At 43.4% G+C, this 18,485-nt stretch overlaps 1 protein-coding gene across 1 annotated transcript in view; it reads right to left on the minus strand.

Annotated features, from left to right (window-relative positions):
• Positions 1-2,023: 2,023 nt before the first annotated feature.
• The window catches only part of LOC121506940 (metabotropic glutamate receptor 7), a 449,909-nt gene continuing 433,447 nt past the window's right edge, over positions 2,024-18,485 (minus strand). The window contains exon 10 of the mRNA XM_041783000.1: positions 2,024-2,087. Within this exon, the coding sequence (XP_041638934.1) occupies positions 2,038-2,087 (50 nt within the window). The 3' untranslated portion in view covers positions 2,024-2,037. The remainder of the gene's footprint in view (positions 2,088-18,485) is intronic.

Genomic DNA, 18,485 nt, shown 5'->3' on the forward strand with positions numbered 1-18,485 from the left:
GTGAAGTTAAAGAACCAAAATCAAAAACAGTACAATCCAGAGCAGACACGTGAATCAGCTGAGTGAGGATTTCTTTTTTTTTCTGATTCGGTTTCAACATCGAACATATCAGGCATGCATTGACAACCTCAACATCAACACCTTTAGTTGTTTCAGCAGTCCGTGACGTCAGCGTTACACGTCCAGAGAAGATCTGGAGCGGAGGAGGATCTTTAAAACACAGTTAGGGGTCATCGTCATCATCATCATCATCATCATCATACACCTACAAACACTGGAGAAGTCATCATGTATGCATGTGAAGCAGGAACATGGGGATGCTTTCACAAACAGCTCAAACATTTCAAACAGAAAGGCCTAAAAACACGCCTGCTTTTATTTTTTAGTTCTCTGGTATCGAGCCCACGGTCCAAAGGAATCTGATTTCTACCCTCAGAGCTGACTGAAGGAACCGGGAACTTGAGAAGAACGTTTACCTCTGAGGATTTTGGACACTTTCTGTTTGGAGAAGTCACTGTCCAACATTAATGCTCTTGAAGTCCCTGAAAACGCTGGTTAAACCCAAGAAACGCCCACTAAAAGCTGAGAGTGTTTCACAATATCATTCCACATCACTCTACAATCAAATGACACCACATTCACGAAAATTCAATTTTCTCTGCAGAGCATTTCATATTCTGGAGGAACACTGCTGCGTGTAGTGTCGTTAATGAATGATCCTGATGCCATCAGGCGGTGACCTCCAGGGTTATTAATGTCACATTTTACAGCAGGAAAAAACATATTTATAGCCTGGAGCAAAAAAACATGTGAAGATTAATAGTGAAGTGAGTGAACAACACTGCAGACTGTAGTCTCTGTTAACAGACTGATGATCTGTTTAATGTAGCGTAGTTTACTAGTGAAGTGAGTGAGCAACACTGCAGATTGTAGTCTCTGTTAACAGACTGATGATCTGTTTAATGTAGCGTAGTTTACTATTGAAGTGAGTGAACAACACTGCAGACTGTAGTCTCTGTTAACAGACTGATGATCTGTTTAATGTAGCGTAGTTTACTAGTGAAGTGAGTGAGCAACACTGCAGACTGGTCCAGGGTCTCTTTGTGTAGAGTTTGCATGTTTTCTGTGAGCATCTGTGACCATAAAGAAACAGGAAGTGCAGGGAGATATAGTGATACGCCACCAGCAGAGCCAGGACTGAGTGTCAAACTTGCAACCAATCATAAAATACTGTACATGATTTGTTCTTCCAAGTTAGCTAAGCCAATACAGAATTAGTCACCATCTAAAGAGTTGATTTCAAGTTTTTATGTTTTTGAATTATTCCAACCAGTCAATGAAAGAATTTGATTGTTTTCCAGGTTTCTGAGTCGGTAAAAATCAGATTCCAGGCGGCGCTGTGAGCAAAGCCCTCCAGATCTCAAAGCGAAGAATATGGCTTTAATAAAATAAAACAATATGCATCCAAGAAGCAAGAAGCCAAACTGATCGAACATCATAATCAATCAAAAAATAAGAAAATACAAATCAACATGTAAGCCGTAAAGAACTACACACGTGGACAGGAAGTAAACTTGCAGTTTGGAAGTACATTAAAGACAGGAGGAGGCGGGCTCTGTAAAAAGGTGGCGTCAGGCCCAGACGGCCGCTTCGTTTGACATCAGCAGAGAGAGAGCCTCGACAGCGCCCCCTGTGTTCAGCCCGGAGTCTGTCCGTCAATGCCGGCTCCATCTTCATCTCTCAGAAACAGGTTCTGATTTATTTTTTAACCCTCGCCATCGTCTCTGTGTCGCTTCTCTTCAGCCCAGTGTGCCCAAAGAAAAGTCCCACAATGCTTTGCTCCAGTTTCTGAAAGTCCGTGGTGGGCCATGAAGCTCATGAGACCAAAACAACTGAACAATATAAACATCCCTCTCTTCTTCTTCTTTTCTCTGATTTTTCTGTTTTTTTTTTTTTTTTTTTTTTTTGCAGGACGGAAGAGCAGACGTCTCCATCCATCACGCCGCTCTCACTCGTCAGTCTGATGGAGGAACGCTGTTAGATCGCAAGGTCGGTGTAGCTCACGTGTTTCTGCTTAGCTGCTGGACCTGAGGGAGGAGACAGAGGAGAGTCAGATTCACATCCAGGTGTGTGTTAAAGGGGGAGGTTAGTAGACCGTACTCCCACAGAGACCGCGTTCCTGTGACGTCACAGCATCAAACTCAGATGTTATCCAATCCTGCTCTTTTATTCCAGCCTGTTTTCATGCAAACGCTGAGATCCTGACAGCTGTTTTATTTTCCTCAGCTAAGATGTGACCACAAAGACATCACAGCCTGAAAACACAGAGACTGGAGCACATTTCATATCAATGACACGTCTGTTAACTCTTCAGCTGCCATGAGGCTGAAGCTGATGTTGGCCTTCAGCCACTCTGTGGTTAATATTTACAGCTGATGATCACAGAAATGGTTAAAATGCTTCTGAAGAAATTAATTTGTGTTTTCATTTTTTATTTCCAATTTGGCATTGCACAATCATGACATCGATCTTTTATTTTGACTTATTATCTCATATCTTGACCTTTAACATTTATTATTTTAACATTTTAACTCCTGGTCACAATCATGTTTTTAAGGCAAATATATGGCTTAAAATTAAAAATGGTGCACCAAAAAGGTCAAAATATGATATCAAGGTTGAAATAATAAATTGAAAAGGTCAAAATATGAGACAAAAGTCCTCTGATGATGTCATGTGGGGAGTTAGCCACGCCCCCAGGTTCAGTTGGCCCTCCCCGCTTGGAAGAAAGTTGCCCCCTTCCTCTCCTGATAAGAGGAGGACCAGGAGAGCTACATCCATTAAGCCGCATCCATTTGCTGAGAGGGGCGGAGTCAGAGGCGGAGTCAGACAGCTAATTACCATTTAAAGCCACAGATACAGAAACAGCTGGTTCTGAGCAGAGCTGAGACAGAGGAGTTTATAGACAAACATCCAAAACTGGAGTGTTTTTACAGCAACAAACTTCACGGGCATGTTTTGAGACCTCTGAGACCGATAACCTGTATTTAAAGGGTGAAATATGTGACCTATAATTATGCTTGTGCAAACATTAAAGGCATGCATCATTTGTCGGGCTGATAGCTGCAAGGTGATAAAAACAGAGGAGCTTGGGCTGCACAGCTTTGGTTCAAACCTCCCGTACATAAATATCAAGGATGCCGCCACCACAGACCTCAGAGACGGAGCGCCAGTGGTAGAGAAACACTCAAAGTACCATCAAACCAAAACAACCAAATCAGCCTTTTGAATCTGTGATCATCAGCTTGATACTGTAAATGTGGCTCCATCTCTCTGGATGTTCAGCATCCATCGTCTTTGTGCCTGCGGTCTGATTGTGAAACTGAAATAGAGATATATGCCATCGTATATTTTAGTGTAACGTCACACAAACGTGACCGCCGTGGGAGTGTGAGCCGTAGAGAGGGCTCTGATGGACGGGGATGACTGTTAGCGGCAGAGGAGGAATGAAATGATCCTGAAGTTTTACAGAATTATGAACTCTCAGCGCCTCAGCATCGTCTCGGATCGTTTTCTCTTCTTTTATATTCCTCTGGTTTAAAGGGAAGTGATGTTTTGAGGTTGTTGAGAGGTCATAACTCAAAAGCAGAAGCATCTGAAGCAGAAGAAACACACAAAAAAAGAAGACAGAGAACAAAACAAGGATATCATCTTCTGAAGGACAGGAAGCTCAAAAACAAACGGAGGCCTAATTTAAACGGCGAGCACGGACTGCGGGGGCGTCTCTGCCCGCCTTTGGTTCACAGATCTGCAGCAGAACAAAGTACACAAAGGCTGAGTGAAGGTGAGTATGGATCTGAGGCTCTACTGATCAATACAAACACTCCCAGCCAATCACAGCACACCTCAAACTTAGAGGTCAAACGTTCAAACGCCAAACATGTCTGAGAGTTCAGTCATGGAGAATCAGGACGAGTATGTGTTCAAGTGTTCAGTCCCTAACAATCAAGTATTAATTAGCTAATTATGTATTCATGAAGAATCGACTCCAGAGTTTATGAATGAGTCTCTTTTATCTGGTTTAAAAAGTCGAATCAAGTTTAAGATCAGAAAAACTTTAGACTTAATTTTGCTTTTTCTGCATCATCAAAACCAAAAAAACTCTCAATCTTCTGGGACATTTGAGATCCACGTTTCACCCCAGAATCTCCTTTACTGACCTTGTTTTACAAAATAAACCCACCTGTACTCTGTCAGATATTCACCAGCTTCGTGGGCGGAGCTACAACGGTCACTCTGACAGGGACGGGCACAGAGAAAGTCAAGGTCGAGCTCACGCTGGTCGTAATCGTGGCGTGATAAAAATAGCTCACCCAGATGTTTGATGAGCAGGTAAAACAGACGTCATCTGTTCCTTTAGTTATGACCATCTCCCTATCTCCCCCCTGCAGCTGTGCCCCCCCCCCCCCCATTTCACTGGCCACCACTCGGCCCTTGGCGTCCACCCAGTGACAAATGGCTCCAAGCCAAACGGCGGTGATCAATCATGCCGGGGAGAAAGACAAAGAAATGTCAGAATATGCATATGAAGAGCTGAGCGGGTGATGGACCTTCTGACTCTGTCATAACGAGCGGTCTTAAAGGGACGGACGGCTAAAATCTGATAAACATCCCACTGTTGAATCATGGGAGCCACAGTAAAACAGCGGTTCATATAAATCCGTGTTTACAGAGTCTATACGGGCACGCTCAGATGATTCCCTGTGGAGAGGCTGGAGCAGCTGCTGTTTGTTAGAGTCCATCTGTCCCAGCATCAGCACCAGCTTCCTGTCTCTGTTCAAATAAACTTTATTGACAAACCCAGCCACCATTTTTACAGTGTAGATAGGGATGTATGATAACGGACTTTTTCAACATCCAACATGCTGACTGTTCAAACTCATTTAAGCTGAAACTGATGCAGAAACACCCATATAGGGAAGTATGAATTACAATCATTTATTGATATTGGTTTTTAATTTTTAAAATATTGAAATATAAAAATTAAAAAAAATTCTTTAAATTGTAATTTTTATTAATATCAATCAACAACTAAAAATAAATTAAGATTAATGAATTTATTATAGTGAAGAACAGCAGAGAGGCTGAGTCAGTCAGAGCTGGAAAAGAGACGGTCTGGTGGTTCAGGGCTCACTGTGGGCCCCCTCAGTGTGTGGGCCCTCTCAGTGTGTGGGCCCCCTCAGTGTGTGGGCCCCCTTCAGTGTGTGGGCCCCCTCAGTGTGTGGGCCCCTTCAGTGTGTGGGACCCTTCAGTGTGTGGGCCCCCTCAGTGTGTGGGCCCCCTCAGTGTGTGGGACCCCTCAGTGTGTGGGCCCCTTCAGTGTGTGGGCACCCTTCAGTGTGTGGGCCCCCTTCAGTGTGTGGGCCCCCTCAGTGTGTGGGCCCCTTCAGTGTGTGGGCCCCTTCAGTGTGTGGGACCCTTCAGTGTGTGGGCACCCTTCAGTATGTGGGACCCCTCAGTGTGTGGGCCCCCCTCAGTGTGTGGGACCCCTCAGTGTGTGGGACCCTTCAATGTGTGGGCCCCCTTCAGTGTGTGGGCCCCCTCAGTGTGTGGGCCCCTTCAGTGTGTGGGACCCCTTAGTGTGTGGGACCCTTCAGTGTGTGGGACCCTTCAGAGTGTGGGACCCTTCAGTGTGTGGGACCCTTCAGTGTGTGGGGCCCCTTCAGTGTGTGGGACCCTTCAGTGTGTGGGACCCCTCAGTGTGTGGGCCCCTTCAGTGTGTGGGCACCCTTCAGTGTGTGGGACCCCTCAGTGTGTGGGCCCCTTCAATGTGTGGGCCCCCTTCAGTGTGTGGGCCCCCTCAGTGTGTGGGCCCCTTCAGTGTGTGGGACCCTTCAGTGTGTGGGCACCCTTCAGTATGTGGGACCCCTCAGTGTGTGGGCCCCCCTCAGTGTGTGGGGCCCCTTCAGTGTGTGGGACCCTTCAGTGTGTGGGACCCCTCAGTGTGTGGGACCCTTCAGTGTGTGGGACCCTACAATCCAAACCTCATACAGGACAGAAAGTCTGGCATGTCTGAGTTCCTCTCTGTCCTCTCTGATTGGTTCCATCAGCTAAATGACGCTGACCAATGAGAGCACAGAGTTCATCCATGCTAATGTCAGGAGTGTAAACAAACTGGATGGTAAAGCAGAGCGATGATGTGAGATGGAAAAGTTCTGGCATGTTCTATGGAGAGACGACCGCAGGGAATCATCTCCAACATGCAGGATGTGGCAGACACGTTTCTTTAGGGGAACGTTTCCACCTTTCTCCTTTATTTCCTCTAAAACCCAGCAGAGCTCATAACAGACTGCAAATACAGTTTCAAGGGATTTCACTCATTTACATCTGAAACTGGAATTTCTGCCTTCATTTCTCAAATTTAGATTGAAAGCAGAAGCGCTGAAAGATTTTTCCCCAAAGAAAGGAATGCAGAGAGTGTTTCATTTGTGCAGAGAGAGATGGCGAGGGATGGAAGTTGTACTTGTAAGGATTCATTTTCAGAGCAGCCCGGGCTTTATGAGCTTTAAGAGATCTACGGACGCCTTTGTTGTATGAGGAATCAGCTTTTGGAGAAAGGCAGAGAGGCCTTATAAGAGTGGAATCAGAGAGATGTGGCCTTTGAAGAGCAGCAGAGCGGCGAGAGAAGGTCTTTGTTGTCAGGGAATCAGCTGTAGGGGCATAGAGGAAGGGGAAAGAGAGAGGGCCACGAGTGCAGAGAAGAAGAGATGAAGCCATCTGAAGTGACTGAGAGCTATTACGGCGAGGTGAAAGTGGGGGGGGGGCGACAGCAGCAGGTGAGGAGGGTGAGAGAGCCAGATTGAAAAGAGAGAGGATTTAAAAATTGAGTGAAACCAGTAAACCTGAGGCTGAACGATAGAGCGAGACAGACAGAGAGAGAGAGAGAGAGAGAGAGGGAGGGAGGAGGGTACGGCCAGGCCAACAGATGGCTCTGCTGGTCTTCAGGGAGTGATCACTGAGCTGCAGCCTGCCAGCACAGCTCCAGTGCTGCTGAACTGCTTCTGCACAGTCAAACAGACGGAGGCCCCGAGTCACAGTAATGTTCATAACGCAGCAGGAAACCCCCCCACTGCGTCATAACAAACAGGACTGATTGATGAGCCGGGATCATCCGAGTCCCTCTGGACTCTCTTTGGGCTCTTAATTGGTGAGGCTGCAGAAACACAGAGGAGTCAGAGCACCTCAGCAATCCAACGACCGCAAACATTCTACTTCCTGTCGTCTAATCTCCATCCAAATGTTCACGAAACCGCCAAAATAAACTGCCACTGAAGGTTCATCCACACTGTAACAGATGGATGTAAACGCTCTGAGAGAGGACTGCTACAAACCCCAATTCCTAAAAAAGTTGGGACGTTGTGTTAAGAGTTAAAAACAGAAAAGCAATTTGCAAATCCTTTCCAGTCAAAATTATGGAGTCATTATTGTTACAAAACTAAAGAGCATATTTCAACATTCTGAGAGCATGGCTTATTAATTCTGGAATCAAATTTCCCTTTAAACCTGAACTTCTGCTCCAAGCCTGTGGTTCTCAACTGGTAGGTTAGGAACCTAAAGGGGGTCGTGGCGCTGCTTTCAGGGGGTCCTGAAGGACTTCCTGGTAAAAACTGTGGCAAAAAGTCCAGAAGGCCGAAATACATCCAACGTCTTATTTTAGTGTTTTTCCCTGATAACAAACACATTTTTATTTTTGAGATCTGTTTAACTCTTTTTTTTTTTAAAGAAATCAAAACTAGTTTTATTGTAATATTTTATCTCTAGAAAATAGCCGAAATTCCCACCTATCATAGTAGAATAAGATGAAAAAGAATGCATGAGAGCATATTGGATTTCTGTAATAATGGTTGTTTTTTTTCCAGTCACATTTTGGTTTAAATGAGATCCAAATTTTAGTTCTGGATTTCAGTAATGTGCTGTAAATGGTGATGTTCTATTAACAGAATAAACCAAGTAATGATGAGCCGTTCATGAACGAGCCTGTTCAACTAAACGACTCTTTAATGTAAGCCACTGTAGCTAGCGCCTGTTTGAGTGCCAGTTTCCTTTCCTCCATCCTTTCTATTTATTTAATCCACATTTAAAAAGAAGAACTGGAACCAGATGAAGAGAAACCAGCTCTACTGAACTGAGTCACATGATCTGGATCTCTAAAAAAAGACGGATTTCCCCATCAGGGAGTGACTGGACGAACCTTAGCCGAAGAAACACGGGTAAGATCAGAGCTTAATGAGCTAGACCAGGACTGAACCAAACCGGACTGAACCAAAACGGACTGAACCAAACTGGACTGAACCAAACTGGACTGAACCAAAATGGACTGAACCAAACTGGACTTAACCAAAACGGACTGAACCAAAACGGACTGAACCAAAACGGACTGAACCAAACTGGACTTAACCAAAACGGACTGAACCAAAACGGACTGAACCAAAACGGACTGAACCAAACTGGACTTAACCAAAACGGACTTAACCAAAACGGACTGAACCAAAACGGACTGAACCAAACCAGACTGAACCAAAACGGACTGAACCAAAACGGACTGAACCAAACTGGACTGAACCAAACTGGACTGAACCAAACCGGAATGAACCAAACTGGACTGAAACAAACTGGACTGAACCAAACCAGACTGAACCAAACTGCGTTGAACCAAGCCGTACTGAACCAAACTGCGTTGAACCAAACTGGACTGAACCAAACCAGACTGAACCAAACCAGACTGAACCAAGCCGGACTGAACCAAACTGCGTTGAACCAAACTGGACTGAACCAAACTGGACTTAACCAAACCAGACTGAACCAAACTGGACTGAACCAGCCAGACTGAACCAAACCAGACTGAACCAAACTGGACTGAACCAAACCAGACTGAACCAAACCAGACTGAACCAAACCAGACTGAACCAAACCAGACTGAACCAAACTGGACTGAACCAAACCAGACTGAACCAAACCAGACTGAACCAGCCAGACTGAACCAAACCAGACCGCTTGTGGAATTATAAAGGAATGTTAGTGACAGCAGCGATGTCACTGGGACTAGAAAAAGGTTATGGAACTATAAAAGCAAAAAAACTAACTGGACCATTTGGACTGAGATGATGTGTGTGATAGAATGTTGGGACTCTCTCAGTGAGATCAAAGCAGAACAGCAACAACGGGTAGAGCTAACATGATTGGTCCATCCTCTGCTTGCTTCCTACTGGTTGGTTCATCAAAGAATCCAAGAATTAAAATACAACATGAGCATTCAGAGAAAGTTTAGTAAACAAATATTTAGAGCATGAGGACAGGAAATTTAAATCAGCAGCTAAAAATCTGAGATCAGTCAGGCATTCAGAGCACAAAAAGAAAGAAGAATCTGAGCCCCACCCCTAAGTCATGCTCCCAGAACATCAAAATGCTCTTTTGAGTTTTGCAATAAAAATGACTCCATACAAATTTCAATTAAAGACAGAAAATAGATAAGATATGCTATATTCGGTCTGATAAACTTGACTAATCAATGCAAATGCTGCTGTTTTTTGTGGAACATTCACACATGATGAATCTAATGCCTGAAATGTCTTCCAAAAAAGTTGGGACAGGAGCACTGGAGTATTCCACAGGTAGGAAGTGTAGGTTTGCAGTCTTGTGATCCTGATGGTATGTGGAAGCCAGAGGTCAGAGAGTGAAACGCTGGTTAGGAGGCACTGGAGGAAAGTTAGTACGCTAAAGCTCGTTATCAGGGATGGACAACTGGTTGCAGCTCCTCTTCTCACTGAACTGACCCTTTAGTCTAACAATAAATCTGCATGAAAACATGAAAATCAAAAGTACTCCCACAATAATAGCTTTAATTTCTGAAATATGTTCATTTCAGTTTTTGCCTCTTGTTACTCATTTTAAAGGGATAATTCAGAATCAGGGGTAAACTGAGGAACGGCCCATCGCCTCTACACCATCCTCTGACACAGTCTGCTGAATTAAAAGCAGAGAGAAGATCCAGAGGAGCTCCAGACCAACCATCTCTCCCACTCTCTCCGTTTGACTTTCATTTTAATTTTCAGTCGTCAAGGTTGTTTGAGTATTGACTCGATGACAGACAGGATTCTGCTTATGGACTTTTTAAATCCTCCGAGGCGCCTCAGCCTCGTCTGACCCGACTGTAGCAGCGTTTCAGCAGAGGGATATCTAAACACGTCTGTCCTCTCTCACTCTTCATATCGCTCAGCAGCGTTGGGGATTTTCCAGCATGCCACATGCACATTTTATGTCCTGCTGAGAGCAGAGGCGGCGCAGTAAAATCAGGGGTCTCGTGGGTCAATGGTATTGTTAAAGTGTCACCCAAAATAGGCTGCACGCAGCCCCAGAGACAGACTGTAAATCTGCCACTCAAATGTGGAATTAAGCTCCCCTCTCCCTCCTCATGTTAAAGTTATGAGTCAATTGAAAGATGGCGATAAAGAGCGGAGGACGGATACTTAATATTCTCTGCACACAGTCCCTCCTCTCGCCCACTAAAATGTATTCCCCTTATCTCTCTCTTTCTTTCCGGACCGGCTCTCTCCCCATCTCCTCAAACCTCCGCAAGAAAATGGATCAAGGTCAGGACAGCAGCAGCAGAAGAAGATTAATTTGCTCTTACCTCCGATAAATTATGAAATTAGCCTGTCAGGGGGAGAAAAACATTATTTGGTGAGTTGTCCCTGCAAAGCCCTGGAGGAACTCCCACAGCAGGGTGGTAATTTGATCACATTGCCATGTAATTTCAATTAGTGCAGTTTGCATCCACGGAACATTGGATGTGGGAACATTTATTTGCTGCGTTAAAGTTTTGATTTTATTTGAGCATGGGCAGAAGTTTGGTGACATCTTTGATTCAGAGAAAATGAGGATTTCTTCCTTGACTGTCAGTGATAACAATCAGGGATGCACCGAGCAGATACCAGATTACCTTAGAAACATTCCACACACTCTGCATGTTTACATTCTGGTTTTAGGCCTCAGTACTGAGCAGCATGGTGGTTTAGGATGTATGCACGAGGATGACAAAAGTAGAAAAGATGGCAAACTGTTCACCTCAAAGACAACTGATAGAAATATCAATGAGTGACCAAATATAAGGTCTGAAAACAGGCGCCATCGGTGCATCCCTCATAAATAACCAACATTAAACCACACAGAACTTCTTCTCCATAGTAGTATAGTCCAAGAAAGGACTATGGTACAGTTCATGTCTCTGTTTAGAAGCCGTAAAATTTGACCCCTCATTTACTTCTTGACTCGTCGGACTTGTCAGACCAATAAACAAGAACATCCAGCTATGTAGTTCTCTTGGAATAATTTAGTTGTAAAGCAGCATGTTTGTGTTAGCCTGAGTAATTACCAGTGATGGGTACTTAAACCATAAGGTCAGAGTTAAACCTGCTGTTTTATCTTCCTTCTGCACATCCATCCAGCTGCATAATGAGCGGCCTCGCAAATATTTATCTAGGTGACATGCATTAGTGAAGGGGAACCACTAGAGGGCAGCAGAGTGTTCAGGCTGTTTACCTGATGTGTGAGATGTAAACTACAAACATGGAAACACTGAAACAGGGTTGATTTAGTCAAATAAAACTGACTTAACATGTTAGTGGACCACCTTTTTACATGAGGAAAACAAGAATAAGACTAAGAAGAGATCTCAAGGACACTAAAATGAACTAAAATATCAGTGCCTGATGTACATTACAGCTTGTTCCACCCATCAACAACGGTCACAAAAGATATCAATAAGTCATTATGATTAAAAGAATAAAACCATTAAAATTCATCCATCAGTAAGTCTGTAGTGTTGCTGAAAGGTGTGAGGTGAAAATGTTGTGTAGCGGTGAACAAAGAGGAAAGACAGCGCTAAAAGTGGCTGAATCTTAACATGACAATATTTCAAATCCTGTCAGGACTGAAGTGATTGAAGTCAGAATTCTTAAGTCAAAGTCAGAATTCTTACGTCAAAGTCAGAATTCTTTAATTAAAGTAAGAATTCTTACGTCAAAGTCAGAATTCTTTAATCAAAGTCAGAATTCTTAAATCAAAGTCGGAATTCTTTGATCAAAGTCAGAATTCTTTAATCAAAGTCGGAATTCTTTAATCAAAGTCAGAATTCTTTGATCAAAGTCAGAATTCTTTAATCAAAGTCAGAATTCTTTGATCAAAGTTGGAATTCTTTAATCAAAGTCAGAATTCTTTAATCAAAGTTGGAATTCTTTAATCAAAGTCAGAATTCTTTAATCAAAGTCGGAATTCTTTAATCAAAGTCAGAATTCTTTAATCAAAGTCAGAATTCTTTGATCAAAGTCAGAATTCTTTAATCAAAGTCAGAATTCTTTAATCAAAGTCAGAATTCTTTGATCATAGTCAGAATTCTTTAATCAAAGTCGGAATTCTTTGATCAAAGTCGGAATTCTTTAATCAAAGTCAGAATTCTTTAATCAAAGTCAGAATTCTTTAATCAAAGTCAGAATTCTTAAATCAAAGTCAGAATTCTTTAATCAAAGTCAGAATTCTTTGATCAAAGTCAGAATTCTTTGATCAAAGTCAGAATTCTTTGATCAAAGTCGGAATTCTTTAATCAAAGTCAGAATTCTTTAATCAAAGTCAGAATTCTTTGATCAAAGTCAGAATTCTTTAATCAAAGTCAGAATTCTTTGATCAAAGTCAGAATTCTTTGATCAAAGTCAGAATTCTTTAATCAAAGTCAGAATTCTTTGATCAAAGTCAGAATTCTTTGATCAAAGTCAGAATTCTTAAATCAAGTCAGAATTCCTGTACTTACATTTTTTATAGTATAGAGATCTTAAATCATAACGTCGTTAAACGATTAGAAAAGTTTATCAGTTGGGTGTTTACGGACCTGGAACCCTGTAGAGCTGACTGTGTGAGTGTATCTTGTCTGAGGATGTGTTTGGGCGGATGCTTCTGAACTAAAGAGCCTGTGATTTAAACATCTCTGCTTTGGCTGTAAAAGAATTATCTGTGTTTAAAATAAAGACATCATTGTTCATTTATTTATATAAGGAGAGTTTTGCTTTATTATGTAGTAAATGATCTGATTGTCCTCGTATGCTGACATCTTTTTTGAAAACTACTTCCTGTTCTGGTTCTTGTGAATGTAAGGTAGAAAAAAATACTGACCAAACAAAAGCTCGAGTCTTAGAAGGTGAAAGGTCACTTATTATGCAAAGTACACTTTTTATTGCTCTTCTGATAAACTCCCCCTGTCTTTTCCACCATTCAGAAAATATGTACTGAAAAAAGCTGTTCTCAGATTTTCCCCTCATGATGTCATGTGGGGAGCTAGCCCCGCCCCCAGGTTCAGCTGGCCTTTCCGCTTTGACAAAAGTTCCTCTCCTAAAGAGAGGAGGATCAGGACAGCCACATCCATTTCCTAAGAGGAGTTGAGTCAGGGGGTGGAGTCTGCTCATTAATATTTAAAGCCACAGACACAGAAACAGCTGGTTCTGAGTAGGGCTGATACAGAAGGATTTTAGACATGCAGAAATCAATACTGGAGTGTTTTTACACCAACAGACTTCACAGGAATGTGTTGGGGACCTCTGAGACCAATGTAAGCTTGTCTTCAAGGGTGAAATGTGTGACCTTTTGTTAGCCTTTCATAATCAGAGAAACTAAGATTGAGTAAATGCTGAATTGTTCCTTTAATGAAACATCATGGAGTCACTGAGTCTCCCAAGGTAAGAGCTAAAAAACCAACCCAGCGTGTTTAAACCCCTATATATCAGCTGTAGCGTCCCACTTTGATGTAGTGACAGTAAAACCACCCAACAGAAATAAAGGAGCTTCTTTTGATGTGTTCAGGAAGTTCAAGCCAAGAAAGTTTCTGGCACGCCGTGTAACACTCAGCGACATTAAAGTGAGCCAGTCACTCAGGAGAAGGAGGAGGAGGAGGAGGAAGGCTCTGGTTGGATGAGTAAAATAATAACATGCTTTATTAGGTTTCAATTGATTCCAAGTGCAGTCCTACAGTCCATTTAATGCAGTCTATATGTAAGTGAGGAGAGAACAGGCTTTTATACTCAATTAACTCACGCTTTCAATTGACCCTTCTCTAAGTCAGCCCGGGCTTTCTGCTCCTACGTCTGTCAGACTTTTTTTAACATTATTCCCACTGAAATAAGGCCTCTAAACCCAACGCAAGCTCCACAAACACAGTCTTTATATTCAGACATGTCTGCAGCAATGCTGAAATAACTGAAGCATTCATCTACAGCAGAGGGAGACCAGTTTGACCTGACAGGTTAGTAGAATCTCATAAAACCATCTTATGAACGCTTGAAATGTCTGTGTGACTGCTGAGAGGAAAGGACGGAGCTAAAGCTCAGTAGTTGATGATTTTAGCAGAACGCTGAAAATAAAAACAGGCTGTGTTAGAGCAGCTAGTCCTTCACTACAGGAGACCAAGGAAAATGTAGAGTTAGTCTGGATGGCTCTAAGGTCATTTATTTTACAGAAAGTTAAGCTGTGATGGCCATGTTTTATAATTAACCTAATGAAATAATCACACTTATCAAAGATACAAATATATTTTTAATCATTTGTGTAGTAAACAGCCTTCCTAAAAATGTAGATCTCTTTTGTTGAAAAAAAAAAGAATTAAAATGGGATAAATTACTAAAATGGGTTAATAATGGCAAAGAAAAGGTAGAAAAAGTGGTGAATTTAGATTTTACAAGTAGCAGAAATGGGTTAGAAGTGGCAACAATTACATAACAATGGCAACAAAAAAAATCAATGGCAAAATACATTAAAGTGGAAAAAAATGGGCCTAAATAGTGGTAAAGGGGGTTCAAAAGTGGCTGAAATGGCTTTAAATTGGCCAAAATGTGTAGAAATTTGGTCAAAAATGGATTTGAAAAATTGATTTAAACTGGCGAAAAGTTTTAGCTGAGAAAGGAAAATAGGCAGATACTGGCAGATCGGTTAAAATGGCAAAAATATCCTATCAGAAAAACAGGTGTAAAAAAAGTAATACAAAAAGGGCTTGATAGTGCCAAAATTGGCTCAATAGTGGCAACATTAGGCCTAAGTGGCAAGAATTGTTTAGAAGTGGCAAAAAACAGACAGAAAAAAGTGGTGGGAAGACTGTAAAACTGACAAAAATAGGTGTTAAATGGCAAAAATGTAATAAAATTGATGGGACAAATTAGTAAAATGGGATAAAATTTGTGTAAAGAGGCAACAGTGTAAGTAAAAAAATATTCTTAGTTTTTTCAGGGAATCTGGAGACCCCTTCTCAGTGTCTTGCAACCCACAAGGGGGTCCCGACCCCAAGGTTGAGAACCACTGGTCTAGAGGGATCAGGAATAGATAACGTAGGAAGCTACTCCTGTCTCTCTCCTGCATCTCTCTCCTGTATCTTTCTCTTGCATCTCTCTCCGGCATCTCTTTCCTGCATCTCTCTCCTGCATCTCTTTCCTGCATCTCTCTCCTACATCTCTCCACTGTATCTCTCTCTTGCATCTCTCTCCTGCATCTCTCTCCTGCATCTCTCTCTTGCATCTCTCTCCTGCATCTCTCTCTTGCATCTCTCCTGCATCTCTCTCCTGCATCTCTCTCTTGCATCTCTCCTGCATTTCTCTCCTGCATCTCTCCTGCATCTCTCTCTTGCATCTCTCCTGCATCTCTCTCTTGCATCTCTCTCCTGCATCTCTCTCTTGCATCTCTCCTGCATCTCTCTCTTGCATCTCTCTCCTGAATCTCTCTCCTGCATCTCTCTCCTGCATCTCTCTCCTGCATCTCTCTCTTGCATCTCTCCTGAATCTCTCTCCTGCATCTCTCTCCTGCATCTCTCTCTTGCATCTCTCCTGCATCTCTCTCTTGCATCTCTCTCCTGTATCTCTCTCTTGCATCTCTCTCCTGCATCTCTCTCCTGCATCTCTCTCCTGCATCTCTCTCTTGCATCTCTCCTGCATCTCTCTCCTGCATCTCTCTCTTGCATCTCTCCTGCATCTCTCTCCTGCATCTCTCCTGCATCTCTCTCTTGCATCTCTCCTGCATCTCTCTCTTGCATTTCTCTCCTGCATCTCTCTCCTGCATCTCTCTCTTGCATCTCTCCTGCATCTCTCTCTTGCATCTCTCCTGAATCTCTCTCCTGCATCTCTCTCCTACATCTCTCTCTTGCATCTCTCCTGTATCTCTCTCCTGCATCTCTCTCCTGCATCTCTCTCCTGCATCTCTCTCCTGCATCTCTCTCTTGCATCTCTCTCCTGCATCTCTCTCCTGCATCTCTCTCCTGCATCTCTCTCCTGCATCTCTCTCCTGCATCTCTCTCTTGCAACTCTCCTGCATCTCTCTCCTGCATCTCTCCTGCATCTCTCTCTTGCATCTCTCCTGCATCTCTCTCTTGCATCTCTCTCCTGCATCTCTCTCTTGCATCTCTCTCCTGAATCTCTCTCCTGCATCTCTCTCCTGCATCTCTCTCCTGCATCTCTCTCCTGCATCTCTCTCTTGCATCTCTCCTGAATCTCTCTCCTGCATCTCTCTCCTGCATCTCTCTCCTGCATCTCTCTACTGCATCTCTCTCTTGCAACTTTCCTGCATCGCTCCTGCATCTCTCCTGCATCTCTCTCTTGCATCTCTCCTGCATCTCTCTCCTGCATCTCTCCTGCATCTCTCTCTTGCATCTCTCCTGCATCTCTCTCTTGCATCTCCCCTGCATCTCTCTCTTGCATCTCTCCTGCATCTCTCTCTTGCATTTCTCTCAGGTATCTCTCTCCTGCATCTCTCTCTTGCATCTCTCTCCTGCATCTCTCCTGCATCTCTCTCTTGCATCTCTCCTGCATCTCTCTCCTGCATCTCTCCTGCATCTCTCTCTTGCATCTCTCCTGCATCTCTCTCCTGCATCTCTCCTGCATCTCTCTCTTGCATCTCTCCTGCATCTCTCTCTTGCATTTCTCTCCTGCATCTCTCTCCTGCATCTCTCTCTTGCATCTCTCCTGCATCTCTCTCTTGCATCTCTCCTGAATCTCTCTCCTGCATCTCTCTCCTACATCTCTCTCTTGCATCTCTCTCCTGTATCTCTCCTGCATCTCTCTTGCATCTCTCCTGCATCTCTCTCTTGCATCTCTCCTGCATCTCTCTCTTGCATCTCTCCTGCATCTCTCTCTTGCATCTCTCCTGCATCTCTCTCTTGCATTTCTCTCCTGTATCTCTCTCCTGCATCTCTCTCTTGCATCTCTCTCCTGCATCTCTCCCCTTCATCTCTCTCCTGCATCTCTCTCCTGCATCTCTCTCCTGCATCTCTCACCTGCATCTCTCTCATGAATCTCTCGCTATACTCTCTCCTTAATCTCTCTCCTGCATATCTCTCCTGCATCTCTCTTGCATCTCTCCTGCATCTCTGCATCTCATCTCTGCATCTCTCCTGCATCTCTCTCTTGCATCTCTCTCCTTCATCTCTCTCCTTCATCTCTCTCTTGAATCTCTCCTGAATCTCTCTCATGAATCTCTCTCCTGCATCTCTCTCCTGCATCTCTCTCCTGCATCTCTCTCTTGAATCTTTCCTGCATCTCTCCTGCATCTCTCCTGCATCTCTCTCTGCATCTCTCTCTTGCATCTCTCCTGCATCTCTCTCCTGCATCTCTCTCCTGCATCTCTCTCTTGCATCTCTCCTGAATCTCTCTCCTGCATCTCTCTCCTACATCTCTCTCTTGAATCTCTCCTGCATCTCTTTCCTGCATCTCTCCTGCATCTCTCTCTCCTGCATCTCTCTCCTGCATCTCTCTCCTGCATCTCTCTCTTGCATCTCTCCTGCATCTCTCGCTTGCATCTCTCCTGAATCTCTCTCCTGCATCTCTCTCCTGCATCTCTCTCTTGCATCTCTCCTGCATCTCTCTCTTGCATCTCTCCTGCATCTCTCTCTTGCATCTCTCTCCTGTATCTCTCTCTTGCATCTCTCTCCTGCATCTCTCTCCTGCATCTCTTTCCTGCATCTCTCCTGCATCTCTCTCTCCTGCATCTCTCTCCTGCATCTCTCTCCTGCATCTCTCTCCTGCATCTCTCTCTTGCATCTCTCTCCTGCATCTCTCTCCTGCATCTCTCTCCTGCATCTCTCTCCTGCATCTCTTGCAAGGTTTTTTGCCCCCATAATTCATTGCTGGTAAAATGAGGTTTAGAGTTTCTGGATAAATGTGGACCCTGTTAGTCCCTCAGGTTAGACCCAAATTCAGAATCTGGTCCCTGAAGTGATTAAGTATGGCCCCTGGTCTAAAGGGTAAAAATATGGGATAACAGCCAAAGTTCGGGGTTGAAAAGGTCAAACTATGACATCAATTAGAAACTGTGAATCTGAAGGCCAACATATGATATAAAAAGTAAAAACAAATATGAACTGAAAAGGTCAAAGTATGTAAATAAAAAGTCAGATCATAAGTGTGAGT

The sequence above is a fragment of the Cheilinus undulatus genome, linkage group 3 (genome assembly GCF_018320785.1).
Source record: "Cheilinus undulatus linkage group 3, ASM1832078v1, whole genome shotgun sequence".
NCBI classification, from domain to species: Eukaryota; Metazoa; Chordata; class Actinopteri; order Labriformes; family Labridae; genus Cheilinus; species Cheilinus undulatus.